Consider the following 19509-nt stretch of genomic DNA (forward strand, 5'->3'; position numbering starts at 1 on the left):
TCAGATATTAAACAACGGTGACAGTTGATGCCCAATTTTTTAATTATATTGTGGCCTCATTATGTAACCCCCTGTCACTGTGTGTAGTGTGGGGTGCAAAGGGTACACAGTGCACCTCCTTCTCAAGCCCTGGCTAGCTGATGGGCATGGGTGTAAATGATCAGGGGGTCCCTGCACATGCAGGTGTTTCTTTGTAGTTAGTGGGACACAGGTAATGTCACTTTGGTGCAGTGTAATAGAAGTCACAATAATTTGGGCGCCAGACCATCTCTATAACAAACTGAACTTTTATTTACACTCTTCCTCCAGCACGATAATCATAATGGTTGCAGAATATATACATCTCCTTACTCTCTCCAGCACAGTTATTAATGAGAAATACGAATATGGTTGCAAATATCTTATCACTCCTCCTGCACAGTTCTTAATGTTATCCAGATGTTAAATAACATAATTTACATGTCTCTTGCACTCCATACTCACTGCAGATCACCCATTCTGCAGGGGCACATGCATGGATGCTAATAGGCAGGCAGCCTCTCCTCCATGCAGCTCTGACACACTCTGTGTACCTCTCAACTGCAGCTCATCCCTCCTCTGCGGGGATAATGTCTCCTGTGCTCTGACTCTGTGTACTCTCAGCCTCAGGATCTGACACTACAACTACCATGCCTCTTGTAGCAGCCCTCACTCCAGGGCCTCTTCCATGTGCAGTGTCCCCCTCTCTCTTGGGTTCACTATAGTGGCATGGAGTTCTCCCCCTCATCCAGGGCACACATTCCTTGCCCTGGCTCAGTCACCACGCTCAGACTTCCAGGCAATGCTGGGGGAGCCTGGGAGCTTCCACCCCAGGTCCCCAGCTACAACTCTCCTCTCCTGTGTCTTCTCTCTCTTTCTGACACTTTAAAGATCGTGCCTTTAAATGAAAAAGTCAGTCTTCATTGCACGACTATGTGCAACAGGGACATTTTTTTGGGTTTACAAAGTCAAACAATAACACTTCGACCCTGTCTGTCTGGGGTCTCTCAATGACGAATTGTCTGTACCATGTTTGGAGGAGGTATTGTGGCCCCGGTATCAAATTGGGTACCGGGGCCACCCCACTATGCAGTCCAGATACTTGTTTGGTGGAATTCAGACACGTGGAGGGTTTTTTAATTATATTGTGGCCTCGGTACCAAATTGTGTACCGGGGCCACCACACTACGCAGTCAAGATAGATAGATGCGTATTGCGTATCATAGATAAAGTACATTCAGTGGTGTGGGGCAAATTGAAAAATATTCAAAATGCACTGACATTATCAAAAACAAGAGGTTGTCACACGCTAAAACTCCAACATGTATATGATGGAGAGGATGGAGGAGCAGCCGTATGTGTAGTGTAATGCAGATCTGTTGAAGGTTTTTTATATATTTTATTGTGGTGCCCAGTGCCCACTCCTCTATGCAGTCCAGGTACAATTATTGGTGCGAATCATAAAAGTTCAGGGTTTTTAATATATTGTGGTGACCCACTCCTCTACGCAGTCCAGGTACAATTATTGGTGCGAATCATAAAAGTTCAGGGTTTTTAATATATTGTGGTGACCCACTCCTCTACGCAGTCCAGGTACAATTATTGGTGCGAATCATAAAAGTTCAGGGTTTTTAATATATTGTGGTGACCCACTCCTCTACGCAGTCCAGGTACAATTATTGGTGCGAATCATAAAAGTTCAGGGTTTTTAATATATATTGTGGTGACCCACTCCTCTACGCAGTCCAGGTACAATTATTGGTGCGAATCATAAAAGTTCAGGGTTTTTAAGATATTGCGGTGACCCACTCCTCTACGCAGTCCAGGTACAATTATTGGTGCGAATCATAAAAGTTCAGGGTTTTTAATATATTGTGGTGACCCACTCCTCTACGCAGTCCAGGTACAATTATTGGTGCGAATCATAAAAGTTCAGGGTTTTTAATATATTGTGCTGACCCACTCCTCTACGCAGTCCAGGTACAATTATTGGTGCGAATCATAAAAGTTCAGGGTTTTTAATATATATTGTGGTGACCCACTCCTCTACGCAGTCCAGGTACATTTATTGGTGCGATTCATAAAAGTTCAGGGTTTTTAATATATATTGTGGTGACCCACTCCTCTACGCAGTCCAGGTACAATTATTGGTGCGAATCATAAAAGTTCAGGGTTTTTAAGATATTGTGGTGACCCACTCCTCTACGCAGTCCAGGTACAATTATTGGTGCGATTCATAAAAGTTCAGGGTTTTTAATATATATTGTGGTGACCCACTCCTCTACGCAGTCCAGGTACAATTATTGGTGCGAATCATAAAAGTTCAGGGTTTTTAAGATATTGTGGTGACCCACTCCTCTACGCAGTCCAGGTACAATTATTGGTGCGAATCATAAAAGTTCAGGGTTTTTAATATATTGTGGTGACCCACTCCTCTACGCAGTCCAGGTACAATTATTGGTGCGAATCATAAAAGTTCAGGGTTTTTAATATATTGTGCTGACCCACTCCTCTACGCAGTCCAGGTACAATTATTGGTGCGAATCATAAAAGTTCAGGGTTTTTAAGATATTGTGGTGACCCACTCCTCTACGCAGTCCAGGTACAATTATTGGTGCGAATCATAAAAGTTCAGGGTTTTTAAGATATTGTGGTGACCCACTCCTCTACGCAGTCCAGGTACAATTATTGGTGCGAATCATAAAAGTTCAGGGTTTTTAAGATATTGTGGTGACCCACTCCTCTACGCAGTCCAGGTACAATTATTGGTGCGAATCATAAAAGTTCAGGGTTTTTAAGATATTGTGGTGACCCACTCCTCTACGCAGTCCAGAAAGATACCTTGTTGCAACGTTTTGGACTAATAACTATATTGTGAGGTGTTCAGAATACACTGTAAATTAGTGGAAATGCTTGTTATTGAATGTTATTGAGGTTAATAATAGCCTAGGAGTGAAAATAAGCCCAAAAACTTGATTTTTAAACTTTTTATGTTTTTTTCAAAAAAAATCCGAATCCAATACCTTAAATCCGAACCGAGACCTTTCGTCAAGTGTTTTGCGAGACAAATCCGAACCTCAAAAATAACGAAAATCCGGATCCAAAACACAAAACACGAGACCTCAAAAGTCGCCGGTGCACATCCCTAGTTTTGTGTACAGCGTTTCTGCAGTAAATGATTAATCTTCGTGGTATTGCTATAGAAACAGTTTGCTATGAATCTTGACATGTTGGCTACATGATTTTTCTCTTTATCTGATAAACGGGTCGTGTTCATTACCTAAAACCAGTGACTCTTACTGAGTTTTGTGACATTTACAGAATATACATTTAGAAATGTTTTGATTTTAAACACAAGTTTCCTTCTGTTATAAATGTGAAGGATGTGCTCTCAATGTACACAGCCTCAGTTCTTTCCGCTAAACATGTTCCTTTTCACTACTGTTGTACTTTAATTGTCTTCTGATGTTTTTAGTGGCTTTTAGTGGTATAAACCAGATAAACAAGTAAGTGCATCAAGACGAGTCACTGCAAAACTTCAATTATTAGACCTTTTTATATCATATCCTTTATATCATATCCTTTTTCTATTGACAGTGTCTATTTCAGCACTCCCCACATTCTCTAGCAAACAGCCCTGACTTGGCAACATACAGGAAAGAACTTTGGTTTTTACTGTCATTTGCTTTAATTTGCATACAAAATCCTATGTAACACTTTTCTTGGTGCTACACGTGATAACCCACCCGTTCATCTCCCAGCTAAATCTATTTGTTTGTTTGTTTAATGCGCAACAGCTGAAGAAAGTAAAAGCAGATAAAGAAATCCTCAGTGAGCACTACTTCCAGGATCTGGAGTACCCAGATTATGATGACTTCAGGGCAGAGGCCTTCCTTTATCACCAGAAGCAACAGGAGAGCTACAGGAAAGCAGCAGAAGCTCATAACCGGGGCATGAAGCAAGTTGCAGCTTATTATGCACAACAGGTTTGTCCCCTTACAGAACATGCAGCCTAGATACATTACTCCCTCACTTCTGTTTCTAGCCTTACGTCATGCATGTGGAGCCATTGAAGTGTTTCTTTCTGGTCAATGTCTGTCCTCTATTAGGGCTATCTGTATGGGCAGAAGATGAAAGAAGAGAATCGCAGAGCAGCCGTTCAGATCTTTGAAAGGGCCAATGAGTATCTGTTGCCGGAGAATATATTGGATTTACATGGGCTCCATGTGGATGAGGCTATGAAACACTTCCGCAAGGTGCTGCTGGACAAAACTGATGGTATGTATTGAAAGTAAGAATTGACATTTGTAGAAAATGTGGCATATCCAGAAAAAGGGTTAAATCCTTTTAATAAATTGATGGCAATTAAAAAAATGACGCTGTCCTGAGGTTCACAGTGGATCGTGCACATACCCCAAACCGATGACATGTTTTGGGCACTTTATTTCTTAAGGTGCAAGTCTTAGAACTGTCTTGGGCACACTTACACTTCCCTATGTCAGATCAGAGCCGTAACTTAGAATTTTAGTGCCTGGAGCAAGAAAGACAAATGCCGCCCTCCTAACACTCAATTTTAACCAAATGAACCTAAAATATTCCTAAATTGCGTCCCCCTTCAGCGTTGCGCCCTGGGCGATCGCCCCTGTCGCACAGCCCTAGTTACGGCCCGGCGTCAGATGTTCCTGTTACATAAAGGTGCTTTGAGATATTATGAATAAATGACAGAGATTTGTTTTATAAAAATGGTCAATTGCAAATAAGCCCAGCACCTATTACAAAGCTTGGGTTCTAAACACCAGATCAATCCTGATCACATTGTATGTAACATATTGATTGTTTCCACTTACACAAGGCTGACTTTAATGTAGATTTGAGGTTTAAGCAAAAGACACCTGGCAGAGAGCATCCATAATGCTGGAGTAATGTTACTATGGAACTCTTGTCATTGGTGACTTATAGCAAGTTAATTCCCCTGTCCTATGTGCTCTATAGCCAAACCTGTTTACATGTGATGTGCTCCTCTTCTCATTTCTAGTCAGTCATGAAAGTTTTCCCTTAGTTTTGTCTCTTGGCAAGTGTAGGAAGTAGCTCTCTCGTTCAGAGAAAGGAAATGATGATTGTGAAATATTTCTTTGTTTGTGGTCTCTTGTTTTGATTAAACCTTAATACTGCAGCATTGGTGAATGCATGAGAGCTGCTTATGCACTCATTGGTCTCGGAAGTGCACATTCCCCACTGAAATAAATATGTAGCTCCCATAACACATGAATCTTGTTCAGCCATAGAAGGCTGATGATAAAAAGTTATAAATCCTGACAGGAGATCACATGATGGTAAATTTGAAGTCATCTGATAACTTTTGACATGTATTTAATGTAAGTGCAAAGCATGCAAATATATAACAATTGTATTCTATGTGCCCATTCCCATTTGCATTCATCTTTGTACATAAGCATTGCAGCACAGTTTATGGACTCCTCTCGTTCTATTGCATTGTATACAAAGTTTGTTGCTGCACCTGAAAAAGTCAAGTGATCTCTGTGGGGACACTTTGTTTTCCTAACCATGAGGGGCTTAGACAAGCAGAAGAGGCTTTTATGGGCCGCTTACCATTATATACACACTAGCACCCATGTCCCAGGGGTGGAGGATAGTGTCCCGGGGTGGAGGATAACGACCCGGCGTGTTTCAGCACGTAGCTGGCAGCCTTTAGAGGCAGTAGGCCTAGTAGAAACCAGCCCAGATGTGTAGCTCTAAGGTAGTTTTATTACTTTGTTTTTATTTTTATTTGTTTTTAATTTACAGAGCTTCTCTCCTATTGAATGAATAGGAAAAGCTTCATACTGCTTGCATCTGCACGCAGACGCATCCAGAACATGTCAGCTGGGGGTATAGTGCATGTGGACTGCATATCAAATGCATGCACAAACATATAGTGTTTATATACGTTATCACATGCGGGTTACACTTGGGCTTTTTGAACCAAACACAATACAGGGGGGTGGGTGGGGGTGTAACGTGCCTAAATAAATACAGTTCAGTGATGACCATGAGCAAAAGTTCAGAAAGTAGAAATGTGATTATTTTTAATGTAGTGTCTGTGTAGAGGAGAACACTGTAAAGATGTGCAGTAACTAGCTGTCATCCATCTAATGTACCCTACACAATGGAATAAATGCCCAGTTTGTTGTATAGGATAATGCACATTTAGACATCTGTACTTTAAGTGGATAACTCACATTGTTTAGCTGCATAGTAAACACCTGCCCTTCTCTTACATGTGTGGTAACCATAACACTTTCTTGTGTCAGAGTTCAAGCAGACTGGAGGCAAGCCGTATCTTCTTGTGATAACGGGAAGAGGAAATCATAGCCAGGGAGGTGTACCGCGCATCAAACCAGCCGTTACTGATTACCTCACAAATCATGACTACAGGTGAGTCATGTGTTACATGTATGCAGAGCTGGGCTGCACTCTATTTCCCAGAGAGATTTATTACATGAATAAACACCAGACAAAATATAGCAAAATGTGAACCCCAGCTTTTATATATATATATATATATATATATATATATATATATATATATATATATATATATATATATATATATATCTATATCGATTATTGGGGTGTTTTCATCCCATGGAACTAGATGCAAGTACTGTACGCACCATACCATATAGAATTTGAAAGCATAATGAAGGACTAGTAAACACAAATCAAAAACACTTTATTACTGTCCCTCTACGGTGCTGATAACTGTATTCCTCTTACTGACAGTAAATCAATGTTCAGCTAGTAAGTCGTGAAAGCAGCAGCCTACAATGCTGACTGTGCAAGCCTCCCCATTGAATTTATGCAACGTTTGTCAGCATCCCCCCCACAATTTTTGAACTGAGAGGTGCATGATCCACCCCAGTCCCCCCTCACTTTAACTTTCCTTTTTCATACAGAAAACTGGGCTTACTTGGTGGAGATGTGTTTTGTCAGGAAGGCTTCCTGTTATGTTCATAAGTTTTTGATTTGTGTTTAGTAGTCATTTTAAATTTGAAAAGCAATTATTAAAATGAGAGTTGTTCCTGTAAGTAAGAATACATTGTAACATTCTGAAATGGGCATGTCAATCTTTCCACACTTGATATTTTGAATTGCACGTGAACTGCTTGGATAATCCACATTCCTGTACACCGTACATTCGTTTAATGGTGGTGCTGTTGCAATTCCTGTCTATGGGCAGGCTGCATTTTTTGGTGATCTGTCTACCTACACATATATTCTGATATTCTATAAAAGGATGAATTGCATGTTGTTGCCTTCAATTTAGATTTCAAGAAAAGACAGCAGGTGTCCTACGTGTCACGTTGAAATGAATCTGGATCAAGGTCAAGATTGTTGATTGTTAAAAAGTGAATAGTATTTACACTATTATAATGTAATCTATTGCTATGTTCAAGGGGTTCTCAGATGATGGGAAGTTTGTTATTTAGTGATGTCTGAGTTGTAGACCAGCAAAATACAACCAGGAAAATAATATGGTGTTTTTAATGTTTGACAATAATGCAGGTTTAAAAGCGGAGTTATTTTTTTTTTTACCTGGCAAATGTGATGTGTGGACATATATAAATTACATAAATGCTCACGCATGTTTATTTTACAGATTTATTTCCACCCTTCTCATTTTCCCTGTAAATTTTAGCAGAATAGAATCTGGTAAGCATCTGACTTTGCTGTGTCTTAATGGGGTTTTTTTTTTTGGGGTGGGGGTTAAACTAAAAAAAAAAAAGGTGCTGGTCATTGAATTTGATCTTACCGCCGAACTAGTCGATGCAAAATGTATTGTGAGCTTTAATGTGTTTTTCAACTTTCAAGCAAGTTAACAGCTACAGACTGAAATGTAACATCGGTTTTCTCTTCAGTAGATTTTCTTCCAGTGTTTTTAGATTTTAGGTGTTCCAATTAATTGTGTAATATATACTACTGGTCCCCTTAGGTTTGAAGAGTAGCATGCCTAGTCATTTCTTATAGTTACAAGTGTGTTTCCATTAACTGGCATTATTTACATATGGTTATCAAAGCACTGTAGTGGACTGAACCGGTATCTGCGAATGTAGCCTATCCATTCACCTGGAAAAGTCTATCCAACACCTAGATGCAGTGAAGACAGCGTTTTGTGAACACAGTGACTATCAACACTGTGTGTGTTTGTGATGTGTGTGCTTTAGTTAGAATGTTTAAGCCTATAAAGTGCTGTTGTCTTCTTGACTTGCATTGTTCTACACCAGAGATCAGTAAAGTAAAACTTCCCACTACCAAAGCAGATCAGGTTTCAAATGAGAAATAAAATCAACACACAGGTTTTAATATGTCATGTATTAATAGAAACTTAGGCGTGTTGGTTTATATTTTAGTTCAAGATGTTCCTCCTCCTTAGAATTATAGTCAATGTTTTCTTTATAACCTGGAAATGTGACTCTTTCTTTTGCTATCCATGGTTACACTGTGACCAGAAAAGGAGGATCCTTAGAACAAATGACTTAATACAATCCAAAAATAAATGAAATTTGTATTGTTGAATGATATGAGAATATATGCAACACTTAAAATGGTATATTGAGGAATTCTCCATAAAGTGTACTATACATCTACACAGAGGTATATTTTGTGGTCTGAAATATTGTTATCAAAAAGGCAGCCCGTCCATTCACTAGAGACCAGAGACATCACAGAGGTGCTTCATGGCAATATGCTTGGGTTGCCGTGGATCCTAGTCAGTTGATAGGCTGCATTTTCATAACTGTTGGTTTAACACACACAATGGCTGCCTCCTCTCTGTTGTAGTAACACTTTCAAGATCTAAGCATTAAAGAATAGTCACCATAACAGAACCACTAAAACTGAGGTTTCTTTCATATGTTTACCTCTGAATTTTTTAACACTACTCTGTTTGTTTTGCAGTAAAGAAATATTGCATCGTAATTAAGTTAATTAGTGCTGCTACAGCACCAGTGTTAATTCCCACCGTGTTGTAGTTCCATGTAGCATGGTAACCACACATTTTAGTTTTAGTAAAAAAAGTTAAAATTTAGTTTTAGTAAAATAAGGTAAAAATTGTTTAAGACTTTTGGGTTCGTTTACTCTCACACGTTCTGAAATGTCCCTCCTTACCATTCTGAATAGAAAATGTCGGATAACTGCGCAACAATGAAGCACCTCTTGGCATCATTGCTCACTTTGGCAAATGCATATTCTGTTTACTTTGGGCATCAATAGAAAATGTAGTGTGGACCAAAGTGGAAAAAGATTGAAAGTGTTTAAACTTGTGTCTTGGTCCATGTTCTTTCTGTACTCAGCTTGGGAAAGCAGGATATACATGTCACCTTTGGGATCAGTGGAGCTGGTTTAAATGTACCTGTCCTTTGCATACAGTGGCAGCAGCCGTTTTGCGGGCTGACAATTCAGTCTGTTACTTAAAAAATGCCTCTGTGAAGTCACTGGGAGCTTGTGAAGTCACTGACTGCATCCAGAAGGATATTAGTTCAGACTACAACATGGCTGCCTGTACTGTAAGCAGGCGATGGGCAGAGTCTTGCATTTCTCTGAGGTTTATCTGCGTGCTCAGATTAAAAAGGGTAACTGTTCCTACAGTAGGCAAGAGGGGTTTTGTTATTGTTTTCCATGTTATTTTCAGGAGTGTAATGTGGACTTCACCAAATACAATTCGATGTAAATAATTTGCTTATGCAAATATCTTAGCTGACTGGAAATCTTTATTTACACTGCGCACTATGCACGCTGAGCACAATAATATTATAATGACCATTTGTAAAGTTTCTAAATTGAAGCATAACCTCAAACTCTGGTGCTTACCGCTGATTTTACATAAGGGAAACATTTTTTTCAGTATTAAAAAAAATGTGTTCATTTGTGGGTTTTTTTTTAGTATTAAGAGTTGGGCTGTCCTTTTCTGGGATGTGAAAAAATGTACAGAGAATAGTAAAATGTGTACATACTGTTTTTGTTTGTTTTTGTGTGTTTTTTTTATAACACAAAACTGTACAGTTTTTGTATGGTCTTCTCATCTTTTCTAAAAGTTCTGAAGATAATAAAAATAAGAGATGAGACATATGGTGCCTACAAAATATTTTTTCTGTTGTTAATTTCATACCCAGAAAGACTGTGCACCTAGTACTGTGTCAGTCAGATGTTGACTGTGTGGACCAGTGTCTAAAAGTAAATTGTGTATTGTATTTATATTTTTATAGTTCTGTAAATTTTTTATTTTATGGCATGTAATATACTTGTTTTGTAATGTGAACAGTTATTTTATTGGTATTTTTAAAATAATAAAAATAAAGTTAATTTTAATAAGCCATTAATGTGTGTTCATGAGTACCGTAAGGCAGAGATTGTAACTCTGAGTTGATTGTATATGGTGATGGTATGAAGGCGCTTTTCTAGGATTTAGTGCTCATTTAAGAGAAGATAACCCATTTGTTAATGAAAAAGAAACACTAAAACACTTTGATTAATATGTTTGATTCTTTGTTCCATTGAGCCCATAATAATCTAATTTCTGTTATGTTCCACTTGTGTCACTAATATAGACAAGAAGTAGCAAAAGTACGTTTAATTCAGGAGCCAAGTTGTCATTTCATGGAGTTAAAGAAAGGATTCACTCACGTTTATGTCCAACCCTACAATGTGCTAGTATAATACAATAACCGGGTCTGACATTGTCTATGTTCTCCCACAATTAGTCACATGTATTGGTATGGATATCATTTCTAATATAGGTCACAAGTATGTGTCCTCCAAATTCCTTTATATTGTACGGGATACTGATGCACTAAAGTGGAGTTGATCCAATCAGATTCTGGCTGTCATTTTGTAGAATGTACTAAATAAATGATAACTAGAATCTGATTGGTTGCTATAGGCAACATCTCCACGTTTTTCAAACACGCAATTTAGTAAATATACCCCCCAAGTGTTTCCAATACCTGTTGTTAAACAAAATGAAAATCATTGTTTTTTTTGTTCTCTTTATTAATGTAATGTAAATCACAATTCATAAACAATTACAAATGAAAAAGTTACATTCACTTAAAAAATAACACATTTACAAGAGCATTTAATAATATTTATCCCCTTCATGCATCATGATTTATAAAAATGTCATATCTAGCAGGGTCACTTCACAGAGAAGCAGTAGTGGAGATGGCGGAAGGTGTTATGCCACTAAACAGCACACAATCTGTAGACTACAACTGGTAATGCCATCCATGGGGTGGAGAAGGCAAGATCAAGGCCTACTCTATTCAGTTCCTGTCCTTGTAATCTTTAAAGATGGTGTTCAGATATGAACACGTTGTAGAATACAAAACATGCAATGTCATAAGGGATTTCCTCCAGATCAACAGAGCTATCTGTTTCGCAATGCAAAACTTTACTAATAGATCAGTGCTAGCAGATGTAACCGTAACTGTTATCATTTGCGATTGTTCAGTTTACATTGGATATACAGATGATAAAACTAGGGGAGTCCTATTTGAGTCAAGTTATTTCTAAATGTTTTTGTCCTGCATCTCTCTCTGAACTTAAGCCAAGTGTACCTCTTAGGTGTATCCATATACTCGGGGAAACTAGACTCACCTTTCAGGATAATTTTTTTGTTTAATCTCTTCAACTATGTAAAAGTAATCGCAAAAAGAATTATGACAATTTGTCTTAAAATGTTTGTTTTTAATAAAGTAAAACTGTCCCCTCAAAAATACATAAGATTCACAAAAATATATGTTTTGTTTGGGTAAGTAATTCCTGGTGAAAGTGGGTCTGGTATTGTAGCTCCAGTCTCGCAGGTGTTAATTGCTCATTTCAATGTTTTAAACTTGCTGCAGAATTCTCCCCTCTGCAACCCCTACCAGCCTCAGTGTAGTTTAAGTGCCCAAGGAGTTGGGCTGTCCAGTACTTGCCGCTAGGTTAGTGTAGGTTTTATTTTTATTTTATCTCTTATTTTATTACAAGGTATTGCAAGGGGTGCAAATTAGTTTTCTGTTTGGCACATAAGTTAAATACTGACTGTGACTATTGTGCTGTCATTCTCTAAATGACTAGAGGACCAGATGAAGAGCACAGATCTGAAGGTAAATCGTTTACAGGGTTTGTGCATGAATGGACCTTCAGTCGTAGGTATAATCGTTGTAGATAATAGATTGGTCAGAAAATTCTCCAGTACATACGTAGCCTAATGTCTTTGTAGTCACAGATCACTACACATAACTCATTTAGTTGATGACCGTCAACAGCACTATCGAGCCGCTTCTAATTAGCTAATTGCACATATATCCCTGCAGCTGATAGTAGTTAAATCATTAGCATTGCTACTATATTATATAAGTCGCGACTGTTTACTCACATTAGTTAATTGACATTTTTATTTGGACTACTGAAGGAAAGAAGATTCCCATTTGATTATTAAATGGGAAAACAACAATTGCTTGTATATAATTTAATTTGTATATGTATTTTTTATGTGTTTGTATTTACTTATTTTGAAAATGGGATTTTTGCTTTTATGAAAAAGTATCAATATAATATTCTCTGTTGTGTATATGACACTGTATTACATTATTATATTGTTTACAAATAGAGTAATGTTACCTTTGTATTTACTACTAGCAGTGTAAAGCCACAGCTCTCTGCTATCTCTACAGTATCGTGAGGCATAAGCGTACACACTTGTTACACCTGTTGCATATTCTACTGCTTTCGAACTGTACACATCTGCAGATGCATTCAACCAAACATATACATGCACTTGTGTTTTTATGTGCATCTTTTCTTATGTACATTTGGAAAGAATGGAAAGAAATCAGGGACACGACAGCAAGCAGATCTATATGTGTTCAAATAAAAGAAGATGCATACAAACTTCTGTTCCGGTGGTACTACCTTCCCACCAGATTGCACAAAATCCATCCCACTACTTCAGACTGATGCTGGAGATGTTGATCTTTTCCGGGATCCTTCCTTTGTATATGGTAGGACTGTCCCATACTCATACTTTCTATACTGCAGAGGCTGGCCACCTCTTCCCAAGGTACTGTCTGCTCCTTTCTGCGATTCCTTCAGACTTTCTCTACCAAAATAAACATATGGCACATAATCTCTGCTGCCATCTAGTGGCCTACTTGCTTGCCTCAATGGTCCTCTCACGTCAAGCGGTACTCTTGGACACGTATTGAATGTGATACGTTCATATATATCGTATAAAATAATGCTTCTTTGATGCGTCCACTGTGGTTCCAATGCACAAAGGTTTTATTTGCAAAATAGATTACAGGGCAAAGTATTACATGCATATGTTTGCGTAGTTGGCACCAACACAAGCTTCAATTAGAATGTTTCCAAAGCCAGAGGTGAACAATTTATACACTATACAGTTGTAAAAAGTAGTGACAACCCAAACATACACAGTTACAGTATTAAGGTCCACATTCATAGGTCGATGGTCCCAAGTACTCGACGTCCCATTGGTTGATTCCTCTGGACCTGTATAAACTGTTTTTTTTTTATATCATCTTTGGAGTTGCTAGTTTTTATATGAAAGGTAACATTAGTTATAACTAGCGTTTGCAATGTGTGAACACTACATAAATAATACCAGAGATATTCTCATGTGACTGCGAACAGAATGAGACCAAACTCGACGTAATTAATATGTGGAAATATTAATTAGCTTCTTCACCACATTATATTTTATATTAATTGAAATAAATAGATAAAACTTATTTGCATCTTGTTATTTTCCAAGATTATTGTTCGGTTGCGTATTAATTGCTTCGTAACAGATATTAGTGTACAGAAATGATTGATTACCACCTTCATCCAATTATTTAACTTCAACAAATGGAATATATGACTCGAATAATTTACCATTTATCTAAAGTGTTTTGCAAAACCCGGGAACCCTTGGGCCATATATTTTAATTTGAGGCTATTGTTTTCAACATAAATTATCAACTCTATTTCCAACAGCTGCCGTCTTGGGTCACGGCCCTCCTTCCCCCCCCATTTGTTGGCACCCCAAAACTAGATACCCCCCCTCCCCCCATTTTCTTATACTACCCAAGTACAAAACCTGGTTGACTTTTCCCATAGTGCATTGCTTGTTTTATGCTGTGATAGTCAAATGCCCTGACTTACCTTTTTCTGTACTATTATAACTTGTCTAAAGATGTCTTTGTTTCGCTTTTGTGCCTTCACAATATATAAACTTGTTAAACAAAAGTGATAGAGAATCTGGCGCAGGTCTGCTTTAAATTTTAAAATGTGTCCTTCTTAGACACTAAGGGGCGTATTCAATTGTTAGCGGTAACGCTGATAAACGAGCGTTCAAAAAATCTTACCGTTAATACGGTATTTACTTGCGGAATTTCAGCTCGCTGCCCCCTGAGCGGCGAGCTGAAATTTTGCGAGTAAACTACCGTATTAACGCTTTTCGCGCGCAATATTACCGTATAAACGGTAATATTTTTTGAGCGCTCGTTTATCAGCGTTACAGCTAACAATTGAATACGCCCCTCAGGGGCATATTCAATTGTCCGCGGGATTGCCGAAAATCCCGCGGCCCGCGCAGGATTACCGTTATTACGGTAATCCTGCGCGAAAAAAACGTTAATACGGTAATTTACTTGCTGAATTTCAGCTCGCAGCTCAGGGAGCTGCGAGCTGAAATCCAGCGAGAGATTACCGTATTAACGGTAATAGTTTTTCCGCGCTCGAACCCGCGGACAATTGAATACCCCCCTAAGGATAGTTTATGTTAAGAATTAGTTAGATACATTATCTATGTGGTGTTAGGGTGTTTGCATGGTTTTCTCGCTCAGTCCAAACACATAGCCTGTGAAATGGTTCCTGTTTTCCAAGGGAAATTTTTACATGAGTATTTGCAGAGTACAGTAGCACAGGGGAAATTATCATTTCTTACCCTGAAAACAGATTTTAGGAAGTGTTCACAATTCAAGGCTGCACCTAATATTTTAGGTTTTATATAAACCACAGCTGCCTTTTTAAAAACAAAGTCAACAAGAACAGATGCCAACTGATTTACTGGTTCTCCTGTACATAACTCACATCTGTTATTACTTTATACACAATATACCATGTAATATGTATTGTACACATAACTGCCTCAATTCCATGTATCTATAAACAAGTTAATTATGCTAGGTGTTACATGAGATGCTGTGTGAGATTGTAAGCTTGCGAGCAGGGCCCTCTTACCTCTCTGTATGTATGTATTACCCAGTATTGTTTTATTACTGTTTGTTCCCAATTGTAAAGCGCTACAGAATCTGCTGATGATAATGTGTATGGGTGTATTTTGACTTTGGTCATAGCTGGAAGCATTATGTTCCTGCTTTTGTGTTTATTGCTACTCTTGAATGTGAAGCCTTACATACACTGTATGCATTATTTTTGGCACCAATGGTAAAATTACATGTTTCACTGAACCTCTATTTGAAATAAGTTAACACAACCACTGCATGCAAAGTTCAAACATTGATCTATTTATGGACATTTTGACAGGCAAGGGCCCTTTCATCATTATGACATAACTGTGACGATAAGGCTGATTTTTACCGCCATTTAAAAACTGAATACTTCATCACTAAGTGGTTAGCACTTCTGCCTCACAGCGCTGGGGTCATGAGATCAATTCCCGACCATGGTCTTATCTGTGTGGAATTTGTATGTTCTTCCCGTGTTTGCGTGAGTTTCAACCGGGTGCTCCGCTTTCCTCCCACACTCCAAAAACATACTGGTAGGTTAATTGGCTGCTATCAAAATTGATCCTCAACTCTCTCTCTCTCTCTGCCTGTGTGTGTATATTAGGGAATTTAGACTGTAAGCTCCAATGGGGCAGGGACTGATGTGAGTGAGTTCTCTGTACAGCGCTGCGGAATCAGTGGTGCTATATAAATAAATGGTGATGATGATGAGTTATCACTGCAATTCAACAAAAAAATCTTGTTGAGACAGCTGAGTGTTACTTTAGGCTTTCAGTTCCACTACAACAAAAAAAATGAAAATTAAACATTTAAACATAGATAAAACTATTTAATAAATGTTTAAAAAATATTTAAAAAACTGTACACTGGGAAAGTGTCAGAGGGCAGGTATATGTGTCCTAGGCTGTTTATTGTATGTGATTTTAAACCCCAGGGAGATTACTGGTGTTTGAGAAAAGCTTCCCAAAGCGTATGTTCAGCTTTAGGAAAAACTGGTACGGGTCCCTGGTGTAAAAATGGAGAGAGAAGGGTGGGCTCCATTTATAAGGACCATCCGGGAGACTCTGCAAATGAGGACCAATTACCTCTATATTTTGTATGTGTGTGGGACACAAGGTTCCTTTGTTTTTCTGTTTAATAAAACTGGCTGAGGCCAGTTACACCAAAACCTTGGACTTGGGTGACTTCTCTACAGCTGTACACTACCATCTACCCCAGGAGATGGCACATGTACCCCTACAATATAATAAACAATGCTTTATACAAAAATAAAGTGTTTAAATGGTAACTCCTATGGTGAATATGGTGAAGTGAAAAGTTGCTTTTACATTTTAATGCTGTTTTCTCAAATCACTTTTGCTTTCTCTTTCTGTGCTTGTTCCCTGTGTCTTTTATTTTAATCCTTCCTCTTTCACTTAAATTTCCATGTAATCATTTTACTCATTTTCAGTCGTTTCTCATATTCATCATTTCCATTATCTCCCTTACATGTCCAGGCAGTGTTGATGTACCTGACACAGTACAATTTAGTTATTACACAGTTCTGATTCATCTACACGACATTTCCCTCTATTATTCTAAGGCAAAGCAAAAGGAGAACTAATCAGTAATTCAGTGTTAATAGCAACTGCTTCCATAAGAACTACATTACAGTTGCCATTGCTTAGATAGCAGAATTAATCACTCATTGGAATACACGACTGTTGCCTATGGGGTAATCTGCTGCATAGCCCAAACTCTCTTGTGAGTGGACCCTGGTGATTACCATTATGCCTTGGGTTAGCCAGTGCAAGCTGCCGGTGGCAAAGTGGGCTCAGCCTTAACCGTTAAACTAAGGGATCTATCTAACAAGTTCTGAAGAGCCAAAATTCCGACATAAACACAGGCAAAAGACTCACTAATTTTACTTATTATAAGTATAGCGTTATTGGTATTTTTCAATGGGATTTAGCTGAAGCCTCTCCGGCTTTGCTGGATCCCTCCTAGGAAGAAGTGCCATGCACATAGCACTTTCTCAATTTTCCGGCATCGTTAGGCTGCCGGTGAACAGAAAGAAATCTTCACTAAGGTGGTGGTGGGGGGGTCATCGCTGGGGCTCCCAGAGCAGATTCGGCATGGTGAATTGCAATGGTGCTTCTTTATGTAACGCTGTGATGTGCATAGGCCGCACGGTGGCTTAGTGGTTAGCACTTCTGCCTCACAGCAGTGGGGTAATGAGCTCAATTCCCGACCATGACCTTATATGTGTGTAGTTTGTATGTTCTACCCTTGTTTGCGTTGGTTTCCTCCCACACTCCAAAATCATACTGGTAGGTTAACTGGCTGCTATTAAAATTGACCTTAGTCTCTCTCAGTGTGTGTGTATGTATGTTAGGAAATTTAGCCTGTAAGCTCCAATGGGGCAGGTACTGAGTTCTCTGTACAGCGCTGCGGAATTAGTAGCACTGTATAAATAGCTGATGATGATTAGTGTGGCTACCGATTGGTGTGGCTACTGATGGGTTAACCTGAATGGGTTAAATAAAGAATTTGAATTAAAATGGCTTCTTTAGGTATTGAAGTATTTACTCCCCCCCCCAAATTTTTTCCTTGCTATTATAAAATAGAACTTTGCAGGGGTTTTGATGCTGTGTGACAGCCTATTAGGTTGGAATTCAACTTGAGTTGTGGCTCTGTTGAATTAGCCTTTGTATTGGTAATGCATAGGTTGAACCCTGTTGTTGTTGTACTTGGATACATGTTTTATTGTTTGTATTAAACAGATGTACATATGTGCAATATATATCATGTATATATGTAAATGATCATCCTTTTTAGACTGTTTATAGATAAATAATTGTGATTGGACATGAGCAGTATAAAAAGCACTATTTTCCCACAAATCCCCACACCTTGATAAAGAACTTGATTTGAAACGCGTTGGTTTGAGTGGGGATACGAGAGCAGCTGTAACAATTCCGTGTGAGCAGAGGAAGCCGTCTCCAACTCTGGTTGTATAACATCCTGCAGAAGCTGACGTATTTTCTACATGCTATAACATCTTTATACCCAGGGTAAGCGCATACCCTGAAGGGACTGGATCTTGCTCTTGAAGATTGCTGATTTTAATGTTTTTATGTGTTTTAAGCCAGATATATCTGAATAAAAGAAGAACTCACACTTCACAAGAAGAAAAGAATTTTACTTTAGAGACACTATCATTGATTGTTTATTTGTTAATGTCACATCAACACAATTATTGCACTATTGTATCATAAATAGACTTGTAGTTGATCCCATAATATGATTGAGGATGTAGAGGTTTTACCTCAGTAAGCAGAAAGTTTCTTATATACATATCTCTGACACTTCTGTTTTGTTTGATAAATGCTCTGAACGTTATCCACACGTCTGCAGTGATGTGTAAGCCATCAAACATATATTTGTCAGTGGATGAAGCAATCTTGTGCTGACTGTGTGAATTTGACTTGCAGGACCTTTATTTATGTTTTTGATGTAAGAGTGAAAGCTTTATATTCCCTCACAGCTTCTGACACCACATTTGTGAAGGAGATTGTCACCAGCGCCCCTTCTGCCTGCCGTCACCTGTGCTGCTGGTGTGTGACAGGAAGCGGATATGTAGCACATATGACACATCTGTCTGAACTCTTCCTCCTTCTACCCTCTCGGTACAGCAGCCCCTCGCACACCTTCCTACTCCACCACTTTTGTTTCCGCAGTCAGCCTCTGCGAGGGTCTGCTAGCAACCACCTGCTCCTCATCGTTGAATTATGTCTGACTGCACCTAAAGGCTCGCACTTCCTCCATTGTACAGTTTAATCTCTTCAGCATCTGGTAAACTGTTTCTACTATTTTATATGTTACTGTGTAGGTTTTACATATTTCTAAAAACCTTACATATAAGGGATCTAGTCCCATTTTTTTTTAGTAAATTTCTTGGCTACTTATTTACAAGGTGGGGTGGCCTGAAGACCAGATCTTAATCATTCAGAGAATGGCTGTGTATCATTTTGTTGCGTCTGTAGAATGATCATTACTGGATTCCACATACGCAGCATGAATTGTAGACCAGGTAATCTAAAAAGCGACCTCTGACTTTATCTGACATGTTGAGGGCTGTTGAAGATGAAATAATATATGCGCACTAGAACGAACTACAGGAGATAGCGAACTGATCCATCCACCTGAAATCTAA

At 38.6% G+C, this 19509-nt stretch overlaps 1 protein-coding gene across 2 annotated transcripts in view; it reads left to right on the plus strand.

The window, feature by feature from the left end:
* Nucleotides 1-19509, plus strand: part of N4BP2 (NEDD4 binding protein 2) — an 87269-nt gene that overhangs the window by 31012 nt on the left and 36748 nt on the right. Inside the window, exons 14-17 of one of the 2 annotated variants that reach the window (XM_075194811.1) lie at nucleotides 3816-4004; nucleotides 4128-4296; nucleotides 6330-6453; nucleotides 7346-10389. In XM_075194811.1, coding sequence (XP_075050912.1) covers nucleotides 3816-4004; nucleotides 4128-4296; nucleotides 6330-6453; nucleotides 7346-7391 — 528 coding nt within the window. In that variant the 3' untranslated portion in view covers nucleotides 7392-10389. Of the gene's footprint in view, nucleotides 1-3815; nucleotides 4005-4127; nucleotides 4297-6329; nucleotides 6454-7345; nucleotides 10390-19509 lie in introns of those variants that run through there. The other variant, XM_075194810.1, reaches the window with a different exon arrangement.

This window comes from Mixophyes fleayi, chromosome 1 (assembly GCF_038048845.1).
Source record: "Mixophyes fleayi isolate aMixFle1 chromosome 1, aMixFle1.hap1, whole genome shotgun sequence".
Lineage (NCBI taxonomy): Eukaryota > Metazoa > Chordata > Amphibia > Anura > Limnodynastidae > Mixophyes > Mixophyes fleayi.